General features: G+C 37.8%; 1 protein-coding gene across 1 annotated transcript in view; it reads right to left on the bottom strand.

Annotated features, from left to right (window-relative positions):
• ano1b (anoctamin 1, calcium activated chloride channel b) overlaps positions 1-25,197 on the bottom strand; it is a 39,412-nt gene extending 14,215 nt beyond the window's left edge. The window contains exons 1-18 of the mRNA XM_077567893.1: positions 24,874-25,197; positions 17,174-17,539; positions 14,159-14,257; positions 13,022-13,173; positions 11,234-11,288; positions 10,578-10,626; positions 9,995-10,050; positions 9,580-9,621; positions 8,632-8,696; positions 8,348-8,482; positions 6,208-6,368; positions 5,228-5,310; positions 4,268-4,342; positions 3,376-3,444; positions 3,094-3,295; positions 2,618-2,729; positions 2,378-2,435; positions 1,333-1,433 (exon numbers count right to left, since the gene is read on the bottom strand). Of these exons, the coding sequence (XP_077424019.1) occupies positions 1,333-1,433; positions 2,378-2,435; positions 2,618-2,729; positions 3,094-3,295; positions 3,376-3,444; positions 4,268-4,342; positions 5,228-5,310; positions 6,208-6,368; positions 8,348-8,482; positions 8,632-8,696; positions 9,580-9,621; positions 9,995-10,050; positions 10,578-10,626; positions 11,234-11,288; positions 13,022-13,173; positions 14,159-14,257; positions 17,174-17,539; positions 24,874-24,969 (1,976 nt within the window). The 5' untranslated portion in view covers positions 24,970-25,197. The remainder of the gene's footprint in view (positions 1-1,332; positions 1,434-2,377; positions 2,436-2,617; positions 2,730-3,093; positions 3,296-3,375; positions 3,445-4,267; positions 4,343-5,227; positions 5,311-6,207; positions 6,369-8,347; positions 8,483-8,631; positions 8,697-9,579; positions 9,622-9,994; positions 10,051-10,577; positions 10,627-11,233; positions 11,289-13,021; positions 13,174-14,158; positions 14,258-17,173; positions 17,540-24,873) is intronic.
• Between the last annotated feature and the right edge of the window lie 536 nt (positions 25,198-25,733).

Consider the following 25,733-nt stretch of genomic DNA (forward strand, 5'->3'; position numbering starts at 1 on the left):
CTCAAACTGAGTTTATCTCTAAATATAGTCAAATTTACTCTGCAGAATTTACTGTGTATGGATTGGCAAATTGATAAAAAAGCAAATGTTCCATTGGCACTCAGAAATTTTATCTGATCTTCCATAAAGTCCCTGTAAAGTGATAAAAATGTTTTTATTATATGACACCACAGAGAAGAGTGTTGTTAACAACCCTGCCAAATGTGAATGATTTAAAAATTTAAATTAAAATCACCAAATATGTGAAATGAGGCCTCAAGATTATGACTCCACTCTCAAACGCTCTGTGCATGTCTGCTGAATATGCTCAAACTACACACCACTCAACTGTCAACCTACAAACAAATACATAAAACTAGTAAGACTTTGAAAAATGGCTACTGCATCGTCTAGTATATTTCTTATGCCTACACATAACTGCATGTTTCAGCCATTAAAGTACATCTGTTTTAAAGCCTCCAGTGGCTAGAACATACCTCACCGGCTTTTCCACACAGCAACAATGAGGCGGTTTCAAGCAGCCATGCACTGTCAAGCCAGACTTTCTTTTGCATTTTTTCTCCCCTCCACGCTGTTCTATCTTCCTTGCATGACATGCCTGCTCTTATTTCAGACAACAAGGCACTCTAAAGTGGAGTCCCGTAAGGCCCATGCCACTGTGGAGTGTGATTTTTTTTTTTGATCCAACAACCCCCCCCCCCCAGCACTTACATCATTTTTTTGCATAATGTGCGTGCACTCACGCCCAACAACAAGGCACTCTAAAGCGGCCACATCAAGTGGATTTATCTGAAGGAACGCTGTATTTTTGGGATTTAGGAATAGATAGCTAGCCACTATATAACCACTGATGCGAGCAAAGGCCCTCATATAGTGGTGGAGGGACGACTCATGCAGGGGCCCACTTGAGCCTTGTTTTAGCCAACCCTATTCCCCTCAAAAAACAGGAAAAGTGAAAAAGTGAAATAACACAAATTAGTCCTACACAGTTCTCATTCTGCATGTTTTCAACAATTATCATGTATTCAAAAACAAACCTCTTAATTCACTTTACAAGGACTTTAAATTCTTAGATATTGTTGTATAGCAAGATTCATTGAGCTTTTCAAGATTTTTTATGTAGTTGAGATCCATGTGAGGACATTTCTATTGCATGACTGCTTGGCAGTGACTGCATACTTTCATCACAACAGTATTTTTGTGATTAGCAGTGGGACCAATTGGTCGACACATCCCTGCCAGATCATATTCAGGACAAACTTCTGTGCATAAAGAGTTTGAAATGAAATGTATTCTTTCGTCAAGTACCACAAACATCTGATGAAGACTTACGGTATTCCAATCTCAAAAAGGTTGTTCTGAATTAGCTGCTTCCCCAACATGGTGATACTCAGCTGAATACACAACTCCATCAGACAGCCACCATGAGTACACTGTGAATCCAGAATCAGATTGTGAAATTCACAAATTCTACTTTTTAGTAAAAAAAAAATCCAAACAATTATCATGTGGGGTAGGTAAAATGATTCTGCAGCAGTATGTCATGTTGCAATCCTGAAAATTGGGTAGTCAATAGGGATGTAACAATAGCGGCAACATCGTGATATTAAAATTGCCACAATATCATCGTCGTCATGTCACAATATTTTTTGGAGCAATCTGAATAACTAAACGGCTCATTTGAGCAATGCTCAGAGTTTCCGAACGGTGGGAGTGAAGCAGTGAATTCTGAGCTTATTTCCAAATGCGTCCAAGGGAATGGGGGATTTTTGGTGCCAATCCGAGTTCTAAATTTAATATGTCGCTGGCGTCGGGCCAAAATCTTGTACATCCAAAACTATCACTTTTCAGGAGACCCTAAAAACCATTAACATTGCATTATCAAAGACAACACGCCATTTTTAACATTTTAGAACAATAGGTCAATAATTCGGAAAACAGACACCCACATGTGTGGACTGACCAAAAATCTAGATTTTTTTTTAAAAACATGAAATTTGCCAAATTGTGACTTACGAGGTTTCGGCCCGACGCCACCTGAATATAAGATTGGCCAAACAATGAAAAAAAAGTACGACAGAGTCTGAAAAAAACTTCCATTGCTTTGAGGATACAGTAGATCTTGAAAATTCTAAGTGACATATTGCCTACTTCCCATCACTCTGGAATTGAGCATCAGTACATTTTATATTTATGACTGGTTCCACATTGCAATATGGGAAAAAAACTGAGAAAGTTAAGGCTACCAAGGGTAATTGATTTAAACACCAATAATTATAATATATTATGGTTTAAAAAAAAAAGTGCAACAATAATTTCAGTGACACAATAGAGCTACAAAACTTGTTTTCTTCCATACAGTAATTGCAACACTTACCTCTTCCATTCTGTAGGATTCAAACACATATAAATAGTTGCCTGGTCGTCCTACCAGCCTGATAAGAAAAGACAATGAAATAATTGGAGTAATGTTTTACGATATAGCATTATTTCATCATCATCATTTTTTTTTTAATATTCAATCTTTTGCTATAGGCTTTTAAGTGAAATAAATGAAAACATGAATAAAAGAACTCTTGAAATGAAATGCATCAAAAAGTGCAGAAACAGCACTAACCTTCCCCTGAAGAAAGCAATGTAGATGATTGGTGAGAAAGCATTGACAAATTTCAGAATGAAGGTCTTAAATATGAGTCGCTCCTCAAAATTCTTGTCAGTCTTTGGAATCTCTAAAACAGAAAACACATTTTGGTTTGCACTAACCTGTCAAAGCGATGTAATCAAAAGTGAGTTAAACATTGCAAGCAAATAAAAGACTAATACTCGGCTTTTTACTTGAGACTTGGTATAAATGACCGTGGATGGTACCTAAGCCATTTTGTGCAAAGAGGCCAACTTGGACACAGGTTTGAAAAACAAAATAAAACAAATTTGACACCTTCAAATGAGAATGGGCGCTGCGCTGCACCTCTGTGAAAGCCGCCCAAATGAAAAATCGCCTTTGATTTCAACAATCGGCAGCTAATGGCAGCAATCAGTTAACACATTGAGTCAACACACCCTTAAATGGTTCAGATATGTCATTGCACTCACCTAAAACAGTGAGCCATCGTGCCACAGCTCCATATACCTCATCCAGTATAAGGATGACCACAAGGTTGATAATGGCTGCTGTCGTTTTGACAGTTAGTTGTACATGGTTCCTTGTGACTGGATTGGAGCTCATATGAAGAGCAGCTTTTGTGGATATCCGGTATAGGATCACACCAAATACAATAGCAAACGTTACACCGATCTGATAACGCACAAGTGCACAGTCAGAAATATATACTGTATATGCATCACGAGCAATAACAACTGCAGCAGCACCCTTACCATCAACAACATTGTGACAATATTCGTCATGTAGGCAGGAAGGCGATCTCGACATGTCAGCTTTTCCATCTGAGAAATACAAAAACTATTGTAAATGCAGATTTTAATAAGTATAGTCATTTAGAGGTGGTCTGTGGAACGCAAAGGACATAACGGTAACTTGAAGACAGTAAAATGTAACCGTATTTACTGTAGCATGAAATTCTATTGGAGAGTATTGTCATTCAAACGAGTGCAAAAACAATTTTTCAAACATGGCAGTTTTACCATCAGACTTTGCCTCATAAAAACACAATAAACAAAATAAACAAACAAAAAGACAGGCTTGATAATTAAGCCTGTTTAAAGGAAAACTAATAAAGAACATTATTCCACATCAACAAGCAAGTCACAGTTCTTCGGATCGTAATCGGGAAAGAAAACAATGGAGATTTGCCAATTGCAAGTCAACGCATCCCATGCTGCAAAATAATGCCATTAATGCTTTTGTTGGACTAGTTATACAGAGAAGAAAACTCATTGTCCGGCAAACATCATCCCCTGTTTGACATATGGGGTTCCTCAAGGGTCAGTTCCTAGACCCCCTTTGTTCAGCCTGTATATGTTACCCTTGGGTCAAATTCTTCAAAACTCGAATGTTGACTATATGCAGATGTCACACAGTTATCTAGCAGTATCCAAATGACAACACTTCAGTTAAAGTGCTGTTTAATTGTCTAAAACAAAGAAAGTAACACAGATATCAACTTAATAAAATATATTGGGCGACAATTATGTATTTATTTATTTTTTAAATAAAACAATAATAATAATAATAATAATAATAATAAATGACATAACCTTTTAAAAGAGGGATTCCAAAACAAAAGAATTCCAGCAAAGCATATCTTACCTTATATTGTTTTTTGTGATCTCTACTTAAAGACTTCCGCATGACTTGGAATTCATATTCAGCCCTGGGGTGGTCCTGTGGCAGTGATGGACAGAAAAATAACTCACACATGTTAAAAGTGCTGGGGGCGAAGTAAATAATGTATAAAAAGATGGACATGGACCCTGTGGAAGAAGAAAGTCATATTGTATATAAATTAGCCATTTCTTCATCGTTACCTTCGATAACCATCACTCAAAATGAGGTATTGTATTTTTGTTTTTATTATTTAAAGTTTGGTATTGCTGCAGAAGTCGTTCATGTCATTTTTGCATCATAAACAAAACTGAGAATAGAAGGACTCCAAACAAGAGACAGAGACGGAATAAGAACTTATATACACAAAAAAAGATACTTTATCCAAACCTTGAGTGCTTCCTGTGAAAAATAAACCAAGAGAGACAGAGGAGGGGGTGGAGGGGAAAGATCTATTGTTAGTAAAAGTGATCTAAATATCATGAATTATGATGATTAATAATATATAATATATAATGTAAATTATGAATTGGTGGAATATGACGCCAGGCAAGCTAATTAAACATCTCATTCACACACTGATTACAAAACAGTGCCAACTGGGGGATTCAGTCTTGCTTGAGGACAATCGAGAGCTGTGGGTGTATAGAGAAAAACCTGCAACCTTTCGACACATCCATTCTATCACCTAGGCCAAGGCAAGTACAGTATATACGACACACATACGCCAGCCCTGGAGATGTCACCAGCCGCCACTGCAAACAGTCATTCACACTCGTACTCATTCACACCCAATTTAGAGTGAATTACAAAATGCATGTATTAGGAATGTGGGTGGATAGTAACAGTAGTAATAATCACTTAATTACTATTTCCATTTGGAAAAGCCAGCCATTGAGACTGAATTGCATCGGTCATACATATAATCTGACATTCAAGACTTACCTCCTCGTCTTCAAACCCGGTCAGGTCCCATTCATAATTAAGTCTCATTTGTCTCCTCTTCCAGTGCTCCATGAACATGGCAGCTTTTGGTTCAAGACAAAGTAGAGGACAACGTAGATAATAAAAAAAAAATTGTCAAATTATTATTTTTTTGTCATTAGAAATACACCTGTGTTGCTGACAAGAAATTTGAAACATATCAATTCTAGAGTGTCCAGGTTAATTAAATAATTTGAATCATTTTCTCAATACACATGTAATATTGCGTGCATAAAGCTTGATTACTTTTGATAACTGTCACAAAATAAACTTTGGAATACTGGATTTCTGTCAATAAATTCTGTATTTGTATAATGTAATGGTATTCTTAAAGCAAAATGATCATTTCAACTGAGAGCAGGAACAAAACACTAGAGAAAAGATCAAATCTGTCATGTTTGGGTTCATTCTGTCTTTCCTCGTGTCATGCTGCTCGTTTTTGCCTTGTTGTTCCCCCCATGTTTTGGTTCTAGTTTTGGTTTATCTTGTAATTTGGAAGATCACCTTTTGTTTGTAGAAATGAAAATCCCTCTTTTGATTTAACCTCTGCCTCCTCGCCCTGTCTTCCCGCATTTGGGTTCTGTCATGTTTGGGTTCATTCTGTCAGGATGGGGGAGCTTGAGGACCCAAATGCGGGAAGACAGGGCGAGGAGGCAGAGGTTAAATCAAAAGAGGGATTTTCATTTCTACAAACAAAAGGTGATCTTCCAAATTACAAGATAAACCAAAACTAGAACCAAAACATGGGGGGAACAACAAGGCAAAAACGAGCAGCATGACATGGGGAAAAGACAAGGCAAAAACGGCCAGCATGACACGAGGAAAGACAGAATGAACCCAAACATGACAAAATCTAATATTTATAATCATGCTTACTAGAACAGCGTGTGTGTGAGTGTTCATGGTGTATACTGTATGTGTGCGTGTGTGTGTTCACCCACCCCAAAGAGCCATGAAAATAGAGAAGAATACAGTAGCGGGGTTGTCGAATAAGTGACTGGCTCTTGCAGTTCCACAAGCAGAACTCAACTTCCAATAGCTGCACACTTTATCACACAAAGGACACATGGTGATGTTGTTTTGTTGCTGGCATATCTCCATGCTGTAAGACACAATTGAAACATAACGTTCAATACAGTATAGTTGAATGTTCTCCGCTTTAATGTGGTTCCAGACAATCTGTGAAAGGAGTAATTGATCACCCAAGTACTTATTGCGGCGTTAAACGTGCTAGCTGTGTCAATCTTAGATTGGCTTAGCATTTAGCCTAGCTTGGCTGTCTTTTCTCATCATCATCATTCGTCACCACGCCGGCGATGATTCCAGACTTAGGAGCGACTCCACAATGTGTTTAGGTGCACTAGTAGCTAGCCAAAGCTCTTGCTAACTAGCTGCTTCTGCATAAGTAGCACAGAGCTGGCCTGAACCTTTGACTACTCGCGGTATGAGACATTAGCCCCGAGAAGCCTCTTTGGAAGCCTCTTGGTGGTTCTACTGAGTTATTTTACTTACTACTTCTACTTTATTTTGACGATTGTCTTAGCATCTGATTCTCAGTTTTGCTAGTCAACGTACAGTACATCTACAACATTTTTCTTTTCAGCCTGTTACGTGGCACATGTTCCAGTGCTGGCCAGGGGCCACGGGATGTTGCTAATGGTTTCAACACAATGATCTCTTCCAATGTAATAGTAATATTAACACCACTACGAGGCTTGAGCGGTTTTGTCTCTACACTGAAGACAAATGGCTGCATATGCCATAATATTCTGTGGGAGATGAAAAGCAGAGGCCTTAATGTCTAAAGTCAAGTATTTTCATGCACTATGTGACACATTGCTGAGTGGGAGCAGCCTGGGTCACAACCTTGACTTTGGTGCCCTGAAGCAAGGCACAGAGAAAACCATGTGGTCGCGATTAGCACGTCTGTGTCACCCTCCGGAGATCCTTGATTGAAATCTGGTGTCTGGCACCGCTGTGCGGCGTGTATGTTGTCATGGCAGCGTGAAAACTCATATGCATTTGTGATTGACTGTCAACCCTCAGAGCATAGGCTGGTTTCAACATTACCAGTCTAACCCCAACCATTACCATCAGAGCAGGGTTATCAGGCAGTAGGACACATTTAGTGTCAAGAAATTGTAATGCAATCAAGTATACAAAGACAAGCCAGTATTCTCTGGTTATGCTACATATTAATTTGTTCTGTATGCTTGTGACTATCATGCTGTTTCTGTTTTAAACAAATTTCCAAATTGTTTACATTTTTAATACTCATTTATTTTTTATAGTAATTCCATACTCTGTGGTTTGCGTTCACATTGAACTTTTTTTAGGGACATACGTGTGTGTGTGTGTGTGTGTGTGTGTGTACTTCTACATACTACATTGTGAGGACCAAAATACGTCTTTAACCAACAGATTGAGGACATTTTTGTGAAGTGAGGACATTTTGGCCGGCCCTCACATCTCAAAACCTCTTTTTGAGGGTCAAGACTTGGTTTTAGAGTTTAGGTTTGAAATGGGTTATGGTTGAGGCTAGGGTAAGGAATGGGGGTAGGAAATCATTTTTGATGGTTGGGGTTAGGGGAAGGAAATGCATTATGTCTATGGATGCCCTCACAATTATAAGTACAATTGTGTGTGTGTGTGTGTGTTATAATTAGAGAGAGAAAAAACATATTATTATGACTGCACTAAATGTTGTGACTGAGTAAGAATGTATGACTTGACTTACAATTAACCCAAATGATGATGACGGCTCAATTAGCTTAAAATTCAATGTGGACTCAAATTGACTTTTTTTGCAACAGACACAACTTGGGACTTGCTTGAAATTTCAAGGTTAAGACTTGAGTCTTACACGTACTGTATGTGACTTACTTTTGGAAACCAGCTTTGCCGTGCGAGATTGTTCTGTCGGAAAATCCGATTGCCAGAGGCGTTAACTTTTTATGTATGTTTATTCATTGGTTTGATTAGTGTGTCTGTGGATGTGCACATGCATATGCACATGTTTGTGTGTTTCGGTATGCACGTATGTGTGTGTTTGGTTATTTATTCTCTTGTTATGATGTTCACCTTGGTATATTGTCATCGACTGTTGCACATCCGTACAGAAAGACTATGACTCCCACCAGGGAAGCAGGAATCAGCATCTGGGTGTACAATCCCAACCAGGCAAAATACAGTCCAATCTTCTCTCCAAAGTACTTCCTTAACAAAACGACAGACAAAACAACATTTACTAGCAGACAGGCAAATAATTGGACTTATATTTACATGCACATGTAAATCGAGAGAGAGCGAGAGACTGACTGACTGACAGTATGTTTGTGGGCAGGCAGACAGACCGACAGACTTACCTCACGAGTCCGATGGGCTGATACTTGTAGAAGACACTGTAGTTTGCCCACTCCTCATACAATAGCTGAGAAATAGATCATTGTTCTTAATGTCCCAGCATGTCAATGTGTAAAATTGCATGAAATGAATGTTCTATTCTTCGTCTCAGCAGAATGTCCCCTACATGTGCATCTATTATCGAAACACCCCCAAACTGAACAATAGCACCCCCAAATTTTTTGAGTATATATATATTTTTACTGTGTTTTTTTAACACGCTAGAAACTTATAGCTATAATATATATATATATAAAACATAGAGTTTAAGAGTAATATTTAAACAACGAAAATACATATATTTTACAATTTTAAAAATGTGCAGAATTTCACAAATTGCTTCATGTTAAAGATTAGATATAGCTCTTAATGAAAAGAAAAATGCACTGAGCTGTCACCAACATCTTACAAATGCAATTATGCCATCTAGTGGCAGAAAAATGACCTTAACACAAATCAATATTGCACAATTTTTTTACAGTACAGTACCTCTTTTAAATTTTAACTCAATTTTATGAATTATTATGAAATTACAGTATCAATAACTAAAATATGCAGCCATATTTTTATTAGGTTAACAATTTTTTTTTTCACTTTTATGTCAACAAGAGTATAACCTAGAAAAAAATTTGGGGGACATTTTATTATACATTTAGAACAGATATAAAATTTGTGATTAATCGTGAGTTAACTATTGAAGTCATGCGATTAATTACAATTACAAATTATAATCACCTTAATTTTAAATAAACTGTTGTTGACATTTAAAAATATATATATATATATTTCTGGGTATGTACAGTGATTCCCAGTGTCTACTCAGTTATTCCCAAACTTCCTCCATCGCAATTTGTAACAATATTAAATTAAATCTCAAGACTTCGGTGTGACTAATTTAAAGAAATACTCACTTTTCTGTCGTTTGACTCTGCACTCTCTTCATCGATATCTCCCTATAGACAGAAAGATGGTTTTATTGTACCACAAACACACACTTACGACTTGTACTGCAGTATTTTGCGTTGTTTGCAAGATTGGACGAAACAGCAAAACACTTGCAAGTATCGGTGTCCAGAAACCTGGTGACCAAGCCAGTTAGAATTTTTTTTTAATCATTCCTAAAATATTGGTGAATTGCAGAAAATTGTGAAAACCTCAATTAATACTTTTATTTTACAAAATACAGGACAATATTCTCAAACTTTCTGAGGATGCTTGAGAATTAAATTTTTTTTCATAACTGGAAACTTTTTATTACATATGAATTAGATACATTCTTGGACCTACAGGTCTGATGTGTTCGGTTGCTTTGTGATGTCTACTCACATCGTGGAGAGGGTAAGCAGCTGTATAGACACCACTACCAAGGAGACTGGTGATACCTGCCCAGGAAAAAAGAAAATAATTGTAATGCTGGTAAAATAATAAGACTTTGAATAACCCTTGATTTCCTTTGCCAAACAATTGACCAAAGAATAGATCTGATGTACATAATAAGCTGCATTGCTCTGATATGTTATTATGCAGAAACAACCACATGACCTTTCACTATGACATTGCTCCTAGCATGCTGCCGGTGTGTGATCAGATTCTGGGCAAAATGTCTCTATTAGGGCATAATATTCAGTGTTAAAAAACAAAACACCTTTAAACTACCGTATATGAAAATACAAATTAATGTTTGTAATACCAGCAAAGGAGTGTGAGTCAGACTGTAATTTGGTATAATGTATCAGGATCATGAAGGCTATGAATATTCTGAAAGCCTAAATTTGGATTGAATTAGACAACATAACATAACACGGCAATAACAATTTCAATACTGGATTGTCGTGATTGAAGTAGTATTAGCAGGCTGGCTTTTACTTTTTCTTCTGGATAGTTTCTTTTTTTAAAGTGTCACACTTACCCATGCTGTACTTGGCCTTGCATTTAGTCCTTTTTAGTATTTCATAAACCTAAAAGAAAAGCATTATGATAAATGCATTGCTACAGAAACCTTTACAAAATGTGTAGTTTAAGCCATTTTTGTGTTTAGTTTCAGTTGCCGCCAGTTTTGCGACAGTCGCCATTGTTTGTATGAATTAGTTCTGTGGTTCTAACCAGCTCAACTAAAAACTTCCCAACCAATATTTTTGTATCATTGTAAATCATAGCAGTATTTCTGTATATTCTAATGGTGGCTCAGACCTAATGAGATTTTTAGAATGCTGCCCAAAATAAGTATTTTAACAATACCAATTTTGACAAATCTTTTACTATCTAAATTATATTATATCTCAAACCATGTTGGCCATTTTAACCCCTTACATTATGCCACACACTTTTATTCAATGAATTGAATTTTGAAGCACCACATACTACTGTATACTGTACTATTATTTGGCACTGTGTGGAAGCAACATGCAAGAGATGACCATTTAAAAGGAGCAAAGCCAAACAAAGCCATGCAAAGTGGGCTAACATATTATCTATTTAATGGTTAATGTTTTTGTTTTTTAAACACTAATGCTTGGAAGTTTTATGCATTTGTGAAGAATTAATGACAAACCTTAGTTGACTTACTATTGAGCTCCTGGTTTTGCTGTCAAAAAAGGAATCCTTGTCTGAAAGGTCAAATCTGGTGACACAGAAACACACAAAAATACAGTATAAATATTTCACCACAAAAGGAAAGTCACTGTTGGCTGTGCTAAAAGTCGCTACAAGCTAAATACGATGAGAATTAAATTGAATACATTTTAGTCACACACAAAAATGTCATAGAGGACTGGAAATGTAGGAAACACTAAACCCATCAGTATTTTATTACAATAATAACCAAATCCTTGGCATTAACTTGAAACTGTACAACTAGCTTGAAATCGATCATCCTGGCATATGCATGCCTTGTGTTAGGAGGTACTTGAAAGGGATACTTGACTCATTGAGCCATTTTCAGTAGTACTACGAAGTTAATATTTTGTCCAGAATGAATTTGTTAACTTCATTATCTTTCATGTACAATTAACAACTCGTTTGTGCCCAAAAACATATAAATATGTTCTATTTTAAATATTACCAGTGTCCCAAAACTTATATATACATTTTGTTTTGTTTTTAATGGGGTTTCTTATGCTTACAGAAGGCTTTTGTGCAGCCTCTGAACTGAAGAGAATGGTTAAAGCAATGGTAGTTATTACAAAAACGGCCAGCAGGTGAAAGCAGAGCAAAAGAGATCAACCAGGGCCATGTTGAAAAAAGCTAAATTACCTGCAGTTCTATACAGAATGTAAAAGGTGAATAATGATAAAACTTAGCTATATTCTAATGCTAATTGCTGCAAAACGGAAACAGACAGAAATACTGTATAATTTTTTTTGAAGAGAAGAGAGTTGTTTTGGTAGGTTCCATGTTTTTATAGCAATAGAACACAATATTCTGTGAGCCTTGCAAAATCAGTCAAAAAACAGTAAAACAGCCGGGAGTGAAGGGGGTTGCTTTAGGGAAAATGGCTGGGAGTGAATGAGTTAACCTTTAAAAATCAAATTTTCCGCTTGCTGTCAACTGAAGATGACATCACCTGTGCAGAGGAAGTAGGAACCGACCAATCATGGCTCACTGGCTCAGTTTGCTCATCAAACCCAGAAAAAAAAGGGGAGATTGGGGGTGGGGGGTATATATGTATGTATGTATGTATATATATATATATATATATATATATATATATATATATATATATATATATATATATATATATGTATATGTACTGTATATATATTTGTATACATATATGTATATATATATATATATATATATATATACACATATATACGTATGTGTGTATATATATATATATACATGTACATATATATATATATATATATATATATATATATATATACATACATATACATATATATAAATATATATATATATATACATATACATATACATATATATATATATATATATATACATATATACCCCCCCACCCCCACCCCACAATCCCCACTATATGAAACCTAGCGACGCCCCTGTACGTGGCCCTAATACACCGTCACATTCTTTGAGGAATCTTAGTCAGTGTAAATTGTATTTATTCATTTATTTTTCATTAGACTGCTGGTCTAGTTTTAGATGTTCCAAATGCAGCGTCACAGTTTGGTTTGGAAGCAATTGGGCCGAAAATCAAACATTATTTAGCAAAATCTTCTACGCACACTAAACAAAGAATACAACACAACAAATAGTCTGGTCAAGGTTGGCCAAAGAGCTAACAGAGCAATTCATGTAATGCAAAATTTATTGTTATTGCTCTTTCTACGTAAACATAACATGAAATATTTTGTGTCAGCACAAATGTGTACTTACAGGTGTTGCTTTTCCCGGGAAAAAGTGTGTGACAGGTGTTTGATGTTCTTTGGCTGGGGCTCCTTAACATGAGGATGAAGCGGCTCAAGAACTTTACTGACGAGTAGATTAAGCTTCTCTATAACACCACTTGACTTCTTGACTTCATATACCTACAAACAAGAATCCATTTGTAAATTTTTGCATGTGCCATGACGTGCTTGCACACACACATACACACACACACACACACACAGAAAGCAAACCCAAGGCCCCGTCCACACGAAAGCCAGTTTTAATGTATCCTCACAAGTTTCTTACCGTTTAGGCCGTTCGTCCACACGATGATGCTGATTCGGATCTTGAAACCGATCACTTTTGAAACCGAGCTCCTGAGTGAAAATATTTCAAAAACGCTCCCCGTACGCTTCCATCTGGACACCATATGCAGGATACTCCTCCAGTGATGACGTAATGGTCACAGCTCGATGACAATGCATTGTCGCAGATTGATAACGTATGTGCTAATTATCGCCTGACTGCGCGCGAGTCGTCAGTCTGTCAACAACAATGGCGGATAGCCGTGTCGTAGTCGTTTTGCGCAGCCTCCTTAGCTTGCTTATGCTTTTCCAGCAAAATATTTTGCTTCTTTATTCCTTTATTCCCACGTTCAACAAGCGGTGTTATACTTGAATCCCCCGCCATTGTCACTTCTCCTGTGTTCGTCTTTTTCATGTTGTTTTGATTCATGCAAAGCCATGTTTGTTATGTAGATTGTAATAGTTAGAAAAAAAAGGTGTTCGTCTTCTACGCTTTCCGTTAACTCCCTGGGGCTGTGCCACTCCAGACTATATATAACGAACAACAAACGGGGCCTAATACACTTTCAATTCATTCAGCAACATCTTATCTTGATGTCCCTGTTCATAGCAAGGCTATAGTTTACGAAAACTAACGAAAAAACTAAAAGTAAAATTTAAAAAACATTTCATTAATAAAATAGAATAAAACTGATTGAAACTACATTTTAAATTCATAAAAATAATTAAAATTAACTTTAATTCTAGTGAAAATTTCTTTTTTCTTCTCTGTCAGTATGCAAGACCACTATATGTATGTATGAATCAAATCTTGAATGAAAATGTCAATAATCCTTACCCTTTTGCTGGGCATCTTTAACTTCATGAACTCTGCTTCTCGACAGAGAACATTCCATGGGGCATGAATTTTCACAAAGCCCACACCTAGAATCTTGGACTACGGTGAACAAGACACAGGCAATAAGGTTATTTCATCAGTGGACCAACAGTGAAACCATGCAAATAATTGTACAATGTTAAATTTTAGGAGAAATATCACATGTTCCTGGCATTGGCGAGTTTTTGACGGGCAAATTACAGCTGACGCCTCTCTTCTTTGTATATGTAGGGGAGGTGGAGGATGACCATGCTCTCTAATGTGGATGAGTTTGCCATTAGTACATCCCTTGACATTTTGGATAGCTGCACAAAGGCAGAGGTTCACACTTGGAATGGAAGTAGAGGCTTCAGCTACCGCTCATCCACCGAGAAGCACTGATCTGGGTTCGGGTAGTTACAGAGGATCTAAAGCTGACCTTCCACCTATCACTGGTGGAACTGCTAACGTCAACCCTAAGGTTGAGTGCATGCATCTTTGCTCATCAATATCTGTACTCGTGCTGAAGAAAAATTCTCAATGGGTAACTAATTATGTATTCACTCTCTACGCTCTGTGATTGGCCATACACAGTGAGCGCCTCTGCAGAAAGAGGAGCCGTGCCTCACTACTCACTACAGACTGACTGATGATCTGTCTGTGCTTGCTTGGCTTGGGGCCAGCTCACAATGCTCAAATCAGTACTCAGTTTCGTTCAGTCTCGTATCTATTTCGGTTGGTATGATATTTAAAGTTAGTTGGTAAACTTGCTTCGTAAACGTACGTTTGGCAAGACAGACCTGTAAAAGGATAACGTTGTGCCGGTCACTGTCTGTGTTTTTTCCTTTTTCATTCGTCTGCTTGTTCCTTGGCTTTATAAAATCAGTTTGAAAAGTTAGCTGGGCGATAGGCCAGGTTGAAAAAGATACTGTCACACTGTCATCATTCGGAGGTTTGTTTTTAAACATTCAAATTTGTAACAATTGATGACTTCACTTTATGCTCAGTGCCATTTGCATAGACTATTCATAAAAATCTGAGAGAAACATATTTTGCACAATAATTTCGAACACGGTGTACAGACAACCATTCACAATCACATTCACATGCTTACGGACAAGCTAGAGTCTTCAATAAAGATATCATGCATGTTTGTGGAATGTGGGAGTCAACCGGAAGACCCAGAGAAAATCCACACAAGCATGGAGAGAACATACAAACTCCACACAGGAAGCCCAGAGCCAATATTTGAACCCATGACCTCTGACCTGTGAGGCAGATGTGCTCACCAGTAGGCCGTCCGTTCGTTCCACTTTCATTTCAGAGTTTAAAAATATAACAGAACATAGCCAGATGCCGCCCCATTCTCTTTCGGGCCAACACAGACACACTATGCAAGCCGAAACCACTTATTTTATTTGAAAATTCCTAGTCCTGCAAGCTAAGGAAGATGTGAATTTCTGTTAGCCAAATTGTGCCAAATTATAAAAAAAAAAGCAGGAAACAGTTTGTTACTTAAGTTATTCTACTGTTTATAAAGTTTACAGGACCCCTCACATTGTGGCATTTTATCTGCCGTCTTTGTCCGCTTTCTCTCCCAAGCCCCAACAAACTCACTAAGAAACTCTGGAAATGCTTTTTCTCCAGCACCGTGGACGCACTAAAGAAATCATAGCAACAGGCCATCGTCAGATTATTCCAATATTACCTGTTTTGTGGGTGTTTAATGTGGGTCGGACTCGTAAATGAGAAATAAATACAAACTGTAAAACACTAGCCTGGCAAGCCAAACCCACTTTCTTTCTGCACGAAAGAAATGGAGTCTGTGGACAGGTCACTGTTGACCGTGACTCGGTCCAGTTCAAAATTAACCGTACAATCAAAAAAGTGTTTATTTGCTGTGACGCATTCCTTATGAGCAATGTCACTCTTTGACGATGAAAGTCAGCTTGTTCCATTCAACATTTAAAGGTATTAAAGAGGAGAGAGAGCGGGAGAGAGAGAGAGGGGGTGGGTCTGGGGACTCAGAAATTGGGTCAGTAGCCTACTGACTGGTTTTCTGGGTCCCCAGGCCTCCCCCCAGGTTCATCTCTTAAAAATGGGAGCAAAAACAATAGTGTAACGTTTTTAATTTTTGGGGAGTATACAGTATATTCTATGGAAATAATTAATTCATTTTAGTTGAAAATATATACAACAAAGGAAATAAAATACAGTTTTAAAACATTTTTATTCCGTCTGAGATTTATGCTCCGCTGCGTCATGACGGGTACGGTGGTCATGTGATGTGATACGAGGAGCAAGTAGTGAGGTGCCTGTCCGAAACCCCAAACAGAATGAGGGCACTATATATTAGGCAACTTTCAAGTGTGGGATTATACTGTATAGTGAATGAGGTGTTAGGGGATAAGAGTGGACATTCAGACAAGGCCAAAGTGTTCTTCCTGGCAAAAGTCTCCTTCTCTCATAGACATTAAGTAGTAGGAGCACTATGGCATCCATTTAGTGGCAAATAATATAGTTACAATTCAAAACTGAAATTGTAGCTATTGGTAATTTTCAGTATATCAATAAATGAATTGAGGTGCCACTCTGGATTGTAGTTAAGATGAGTGGAACTCTGACAGTGTGGGAACTTGCTTCAAGCATAGTTTCCTGTTTGTATGCAGAAGTTTCCAGATCTTTCCCAAGAGAGGGTCACTCTCTTCTCCCTTTGCGTGACATTACAGATGATCATTTCACTCTAGCATACACTATAACTCTAGAATGATGGTTTCTGAGTCTTCAGGCCAACCAAGTTAGTAAGGCATAGTGCCTTTTCTATTTAAGTGCTGCAGAATTGGGTCACACATTAGGACATTGGTTATACATAGTCAGAAGATCAGATTACAGATCGACTCTGATATGCATGCCACTCGACAAACATCATAAATTGATTGCATTCTAAATCATCAAATTTCATTTCTAGTCACTACAAATAAAGTGGATCAAACTCACGTCCTCATCAGTCTCCAGCTCCAGGCCCATATCTCTAAGTTTGCCTTCAAACTCTTCCCTCCGGAAGTTTTTTTGATCCTCCTGGCCACTGAAGGTCTCTCCAGGGGAGTGTAGATCCACATTGGATAGTGTTGAGGTTTGTGATGATAAGGAGCCTTTTTCAGCAGATGATGGATGCTGGCTACGGCGCAGGCTGCGTGCAACAGCATTTTCTGTCAGCAAATGTGTCGAGTATCGAATGGAACGTCCCCCAGACGATTTCTTCAAAGCGTAGGTGAGAACATAGTCCACATGCCGCTGACCATCTTGAAAGTAGAGGCCGCGTTGACAATGGGCATTTTCCTCTGGGGTTAGAGTCTTGAGCAGCTGACATTTACAACACACAGACAGACAATGAGAAAGATTGAGCATCAAGGATATGAGTTTTTATACCAGATGACCAGTGTTTTAACTTGTATTATTCTTGTTTTGTATAATGCTCCACAAATATGATTGGACTTGCTTTAACTTAACATCTTATTGTTGATGTGCAGTACCTCATCTTGTAGATGCTGCAACAGGTCCAGAAAGGTCGAAAAAGAAAAAAAAAACTCTGCCACAGTTTAGCCACAAGTGCTTCTATTCAAACGGCAGAAAACAAACTTATTTACGTATGTTTGAGTAAAAAGCTGCGTTACTTTCCAGTTAATTAGAAACACCTGTGGCTGAAGCCAAACTGTGGCTGGGATTCTACTTTCTGGACCTGCCCTTCCCAAAAAGTATATTTAAATATGCTTGAAGTATACTCAAAATTAGGAGAATATACTTCCAGTTTACTTTTCTTGTACTTATTGAAAGTACACTACACCAATTAAATGTTAAGTGTACTTGTAAATACCGTATTTTCCCAAACTATAACGCGCACTTTAAAGTCTTAAATTTTCTCAAAAATCGATGGTGCGCCTAATAATGAGGTGCGCCTTATGTGTGGACTGAGGTCCAAAATCTGACTGGTTGTGTGGGAGGATTTCCCGTCGACACATTGCTTATATTGCCTACATGAAAGGCGGACCTGGCTGAGGACAGACATGACGAGAGCGCGAAAGAGTCAACTGCGAGTTCTCCGGCAGCCCCTCCTTGCCCCCTGCCCTCCTTCCCGCTCTGTTGTTCGTTCCGCCTCTCCGTGATTTGTTGTGTTCTAACTTCTGCCATGGCGCTGAAGCATTCGTGTTCAGTGAGCATGTGTCCTCTACTTTCTTTTTTGCTTGTTTCAGAACTTAACTACCCACTTACAAGTTAATTGTTTGATTGACGCTAATCTCCAAAAGTGAACGGTTGGCGCGTGCGGGGAGGGCGGGAAAGGACAGTTATTTCCAAGAGGAAGACGCTGCCTAAAAAAACTTTTCCAGCCGGAGTCATCGTTAAGGCCAAAAGGGATGGATGGACGAGGACAAAATGAAAGAGTGGCTGTGTGAGATGTACGTTGTCGTGTTATTCAAACATAAAAAGAGGGTTCTGCCACAACGGGTCCAACAGTAGGTTTTATTTCATGAAGCCATTCCTGGAAATGACTGTTCCCAACGCCCGCCCATCACTATCTCATGGGTAGATGGAACATACCAAAAGCAAAGAAGTGTCCGGGCTAAACTACTCCATACAGTAGTGTATCTTTTTCTTTTGTTTCTTCTTCTTTTTAAAGCTTTATTGCACAGCAACATACATCGCAAAAGTCACTTTGAAGTAGTGCAAGTCTACACAGTGTATCTAAACAGATCACACCCCATATGTAAAGAGACCAGATGTTTTTTTTCCCACGCATCACCGTCCCTCCTGATGTTTGACTCAATGCAGGCACATCACACAGCCGCTGTGAAAAACCAAGTGCGGCAAATTAACTCGGAACTTGATATCAGTCTGGGAGGCTTTAACTTCAACCGCTGGGCATCGGTGTAAATAGGGCGTTCAAAGTCAAGTTACTAGCGGCGTGGGAGCACTGGAAGACAGATGGCAAACACAGCTTTACCAAGACTCTGAGGCAGCGCCGTGCGAGTTACTTCACAATTAGTCAATGAATTGTGAATGCTTGGGCGAACGCAAAAGCCGGCATCATTTCCGAGGAACTGCTTAGACTGACAATGAGATGGAAACTTGCCCAGTTGTTCGTTTCGGATACAGAAGATGAAGACTGAGACATTTGTGGGGAATTAGGAATGTTTAAAAGAAATTTGAGTACATTGTTCAATACTTCAAGTACAACTGAACTCACTGTTTACATTGTTACAATAAATACTTCAATAAAGTACAACCAAACTCAGTTTTGCTCCGCTCGCTTCTTTTTTAAAAAGCGCTAGCATTTATGCTAGAAAATGTTTTAGCATAATAGCATGCTACCATATGTTTTGAGCTAGCGTATGTTTCATCGTGCCTGCACCTAATTGTGCGGTGCGCCTTATGTGTGTGTTAAACACAGAAATAGCACCCCTAACTGAGAATGCACCTTATAATACAATGTGCCTTATGGTCGTGAAAATACGGTATACTGAAACATATACTAAGTTGACATACTGTAGTATATACTTAGAAGGCATTCGGTGAAATGGACCGAATTTATAGATTAAATTTATTGATAACACCCAAAACACCATGTGGTTGGATGACCTAGAGGTTAAGGTTTACCTTTGGTACCAGAGTACGCAGGTACGATCCCAGTCAATTACTCACCAGGCTCTTTAAATTAAAATTTTGATATAAATATGCCACATAGTATATTTAAGTATACCTAATAATAGTGTACTTAAATATAATTGAAAGTATACTTTATAATATACTTAAGTATACTTTTAAGTGTTCTAAAATGGGTCAATTTAGTCCCACTTTACTTTATTTAAAGTTTACTTTTAGTACAAGAATAAGTACACTTGAAAAATAAACTTAGGTATAATTAAGCATACTACTTTTTGGTAAGGGTGGATTTGGGACCTCTGTTGGTTAGGATGACAATGTGGCCACTAAAACCATAAGTGTGGGACTCAATTCAAATAACTTCACTCGAGACTCCAGTCGCCACTTTTAGAACTTCTGACTTGCTTGGCTAAAACAACAAAAAGACTCAACTTTAACTCGAAAACCATTAAATGTGCACGAGTGGACTAGTCGTTACTGTTTACAGTCGATAGTCAGGATTTCTAACATATTGTGCCATTTGTTTTGCTTTTGAAAGATACACATTTTTGTCAACTCCAAAATAGATAAATAAAACAAAACAGAACTTCACTGTCTGCTCTAACCGTCTGCTCCGTTTCATACGCACACAGGCTCGCCGCTCTCCTTCCACTTGCACCAAGAGCCCTGGTTTTCTTATTCAATCACAGATCAGTTATTAATGTATATTCACGACCTTACAGACCATTGAAACTTACAAGAAGTCTTAACAGCATTTCAGGTACCAGTAACTGAAGGGTCGTGACTCATTACAATGGGAACAATTTTAAAGGCACATTACGAACATCAACAAGCTAGGTTAACTGATAACAGCCACAAATGTAGCTTGATTACCATTTGCTTTAACACAGATTATTAGTTGACATTTTATTTTTTTAATGTTCAACAGCATATGAACCAAAAGCTTTAATGTAATAATTAAGAGCAGGGGCGTAGCCATAAATTTTTCATTGGGGTGGCCAGGGTGAAGCCATGACTCGTATAGGGGTGGCCATAAGTTCATACCGATTAGTGGACTGCACAAAATAATTTCACAGCATATGTTATGAATTCAATACATTGGAGCTGTTACAATTGTTAATGAGTTGCTCAGTTACAACAGAGCTTTCTGCCACTTGACCGGTAATAAGGCAAATGTCAGTAAGTAACCTGTACACAATAAGTAGAAAAGGAAACCGAACAGCGAAATTCATGACTAAGTATTAAAAATGCCTCCGGCATTGATTAAGAGGTCACTAAATGGTCCTAAATGAACCACCCAAACGATTGAGTGAACTAAAGAATGATTTTGATGTTTTTGTCACATCAGTTTAAAAACACAAATAGTTTTTTTAGAACCCTGAAAAAACTTAGATTTTTGTATTAAAGGAAAATGAACAAAGAAAACATTCACATTGGCGCCCCTCTTCTATTTTGCCTGGACTCTATGATACATTCAAGTTTTAAGTCCATGCTTGTATCTAAGTTGAGGTTCCAAGAATTGTGCCTCAGAGGTGTTATAGTGCACTGGCATCCATCATCATAATTACAGTATGTTGTACTGTATATCTTTCTTAAATGATGATTCAACGGTTCTCAATAAAGGTCAAGTTCAAGGGGCCACACAAAGTCACAACTTGGGCCTGATTTATTAAAGCTCTGTGCGTGTAAATACAAACAAAATACAAACTTGATTGCTCACACGATCAGATGCTCAAGCTGAGCTACAAAACAAAGCACAGTCTGCCAAATGTGCTAAATTGCCACACAGTTCATTCTGCGCATTCTGGGAGTAGTATAAGAAAATACATTCAGTTAGCATGGCCAAATTTTTTAGACTAGAGTAACCAATTTTCATGTGCAAATGATCATCCTCTTGTATTTAATTGCTTTGCATCATAGTGACACAAGAATTACTCTCAGTAACCAAACCGTCAAACTATTGTTGAGGTAAAACACAATCACAGTGTTTGTACATTGCACACAAAATAGAAAGTAAATAAAATTGTGTTTTATATTTAAAACAAAATGTAAAAAAAAATGTCAAAATCCTCTGATTTCAGCCTTAGATGTTTATACTTTTCAGTTTCCTTAGCCCTCCATTAATGCAGACTGTTGGGCTTTAATTTTTTTTAGGTAAAACAAGACATTCCACAGAGATCAGCTTGGACTCAGGAAAACTAATCGATATTTATGTTTAATTTCTTTCATTTTTTTCCTCACCGTCAAATACTTCCAGTCATTCCCAAGAGTGCCACAGCCCTATTCAAAATATATAAAAAAATCCTTTAAAGCCCTCCAAAATCTCAGCACATGATTCTAGGATCAATATTTGCATATTTGTCAAATATTTAAGTTTCATATACAGTAGAAGAAGTGCATCTGAACATGGAGGTATAAAAATTATTTCAAGTCCAATGTATCAGTCCAATTTTCAAATCAATTAACAAAAGTACAGTGGTGCCTTGTGATAAGAGTGTCCGGAATATTTTGAGATGCGTTTTTTTTTTTTTGCTTTGAGATACACGCTCTGTATACTGGCAGCTGTGCCACTCAACTCAGTTTACAATAAGCAACACATTGGCAAATAGCGAACAATTCTTCTTAAAAACGAAGAAGCTTCAAGCTGTTTCATGCATAACATAAAACTAGAATTACACGTGTATTAAAACAAGCCGTTAAATATGAGAGGATGATCATTTGCACATGAAAATTGGTTACTCTAGTCTAAACTTTAGTCTTCTAGCTTAATGCTTAATGCTTGCGAACACATAATGGGATATGAAACTTTGAGCTTTTAGACTGAGCTGACTTGGCACCATTCTCCCATAGCAAAATACTTTTCAACTCTGCATTTCCTTGCGTCTGGGTCATTTCAGCACACTGACGTTTGTTTGGGTCTGGCCTCTTCCAGAGCAGCTTTTCAAGTGTCCTGGCCCCAGTTTTAAAAGTAACGTTATGCAGATGGGCACTCGAGATGAGTTCTAACAAAACGTGAATTTTATAGGGTTCCTCGCTTCGCCACAATGATCGGAGTGAAGGACATATTACTTCTCCTTAACTTAGTGATATATTTGTTTATCTTCCACTACACTTCCAATTCCATCACTTCCAAACTTTGTTTTGTGCTTGCGGTGCTCTTCCATATGTTCCATAGTGAAATTCATCAGCGTTAACCAAAGTGCGAAACCTTTTTAAATATGACTGTGTTCACCACTTTGAAACTGTTGCTAACATCACCCACAAGAACCCGCTATTTGGGGTAAAAGACCACAATCTTAGTAGATCATGCACAACACCATCACCAGTAGCACGTGCGATCTGTCAAGAGTGAAAACGTGATTAATTTTATTTGGGATTGTACTAAATAAGGCCCTGTGGGGAGTGTGTGTGTGTGTGTGTGTGTGTGTGGGGGGGGGGGGGGGGGGGGTCATTTCTCTTACTGCCTGGATCTCTGACTTTGTTTTTCCTTAGTGTGCTTTGGTAGTTTTCCTAGATCAGAATTGAAATGATCAATTCTTCAATCTTCACGTGTCGCCTGTGCACATCAAAAAGCAGTTTCTCATTTATTTGAACAATTTGCAAATGCTTTGTTACATCAATGTAAATGATCATGTATAATTCTCTGTTGTTTACTACACTCAATTGCTAATCTCACATCAATCAAAAATGTATTTTAATGTGTCTCTGTTGAATTGCCTCACACCCCAAATATTTTGGCATTATTACATAAGCCTTTACATGCAAAATGTTGAAACAATTTGTCATATGTCAAGCATATTTCTATCCATTTCCATCTTTACTTTCGCTAATGAAAAGAAATGTATGAAACCATGAACCATGCACTTATTAGCCAGTTTTCTGAAATAGCTCATCACAAGAGAAGAATTTTTTTTGTGATGTGGATGAGAATTTATGGCCCAAAAACCAAGAACATCACATGTAGGAAGACTTCGCTGTAATTCCTATAGAAGATCACATTTCTACTTTTTTTTTTCTTCAAAGGGGTAGTGGGGGGGGGGGGTCAATTTGCTTGGTGCTATGCAGTGGTGTCTTTTCTTTTCTGAGAAACTGTCAATGTTATACACATAGAACTACATTGCATTATTTATTTTACACACTGCAGCTATTTGTTTTCTTTTTCTCCCCAAATCGCTAAAATAATCTAGAAGATTTTTCACAACTGCCTGTCACTATCAGTGTCACAATTCACAATGTGAACTGAGATCACTTCCAGTATTTCTTCTCACTTTTAACTCATGGCAATACTGAAGAGAGATTACTAAATCTCCCATGAAGTTACGAGTATTTGGTACTCCACCCATTTAGAATGCATAGAGGGATCAAGCTCTATTAAGCTTGTTTTATTGGTGGAATCAGCCGCAGGAGTAATATGCCGTGAGAAAACAAAAACAGGAATTTAGGTAATGTTCATGTTCTCAAGCCAAGATGGTACTTTTAAATTTGTACTCCATCACATGCAACAAGACACACGTGACACAGACATCACGCAGCTGCAGCTAAAAAAACACTAAGAGGTTTTGTGACTCACAGCATTTATGACTAACCCAAAAGAAAATTAAATCAAGATAGCAAATGAAGAATGTTCTTTTACTCCAGCAGATGCATATCAATGTGGCTGAATTGAATTGAATTTTTTTTACTATTAATATTATTAAACCATGTTCACCACTCGGAGGTTTTGTGACTCAACATTTATGAATAAACCAAAAGAAAATTAAATCATGATAGCAAATAAAGAATATTCTATAGCATGTTTAATATACTCCAGCAGATGGATATCAATCTGGCAAAACTTTTTTTTTACTAATACTAGACCATGTTCAATAATTGCGATAAGAGCAGGTCTTGAATTATTATACATTCATATAATATATTATATCACTATACAGCTGAATAAAATTTAAACGGGCAGCATCAACCAGCAAGGTGAGCATCCTTGTAATGTAAAAATAGGTTGTACTTAAAGTACAGTTATGATTGATGTGGCTAACACTCACCTCAAATTTGCCATGGAAGACGACATCTTGCAGAAAATGTGGAATCTGCTGCCCTGATGATCCTGAAAGGTCTGTCAGCTCTGCCTCATCTCTCATTGTCGGTAGTAACTCTGATGTGCTCAAGAGGAATAACAAGGTGAACAGACCCGACTGTCCTTCTCCTCACTTGTCTTGTCTGCTAGTTGAAATGTTTCATCTTATGGTGCATCTGGAATCGAATGATCCTTATGCCTGTCAATGGCTTGATTGTCTCTTGTTAAAGCTCACTGTAAGTGTGCTGTTTCCGTCTGTTTCTGTCACCATGTGGAGCGGCTGCCCTGACCCACAAGCCTTGCTACTTGAGAAGCTGAATTTGAGCCAACATCTAAACTTAGACAACCATAAAACTCTGATGAACACAAGGCAAACTCCCTCACTTCCTGTCAATTCTCCCTCAACAGTATCCACCGCTAAATACACACACACACCCCTCCCCTTTCACAACAGTGGAAACAATGTCAAGGTCAATTGTGATTCAAGCATTTGGAAGAAATACAAACACACTACATAGTACATTCATAGTAAATGACCGGCCATCCCCACCCATTTACTCATGCTGATAAAAGAGTGTCAGCACACACTGACGTAAATTTGGTACTATTTTTTATTTCTTTACTTAACCTTGACTTATCCAGGTGTGACAATCAAGAACAGACTATCATTTGCAAAAGTTGACCTGGCAGCAGACAGCAGAGTAAAACAAAGCAAAATAAAAGCAAAGACTATGAACTGTACAGTGCGATGCAGTTGCATAATGCACTGACTGATGGTCGGAAACATTTTCGGGAAACCAAAAAATGGTAATTTATGACACCAACTTC

This window comes from Vanacampus margaritifer, chromosome 6 (assembly GCF_051991255.1).
Source record: "Vanacampus margaritifer isolate UIUO_Vmar chromosome 6, RoL_Vmar_1.0, whole genome shotgun sequence".
NCBI lineage: Eukaryota > Metazoa > Chordata > Actinopteri > Syngnathiformes > Syngnathidae > Vanacampus > Vanacampus margaritifer.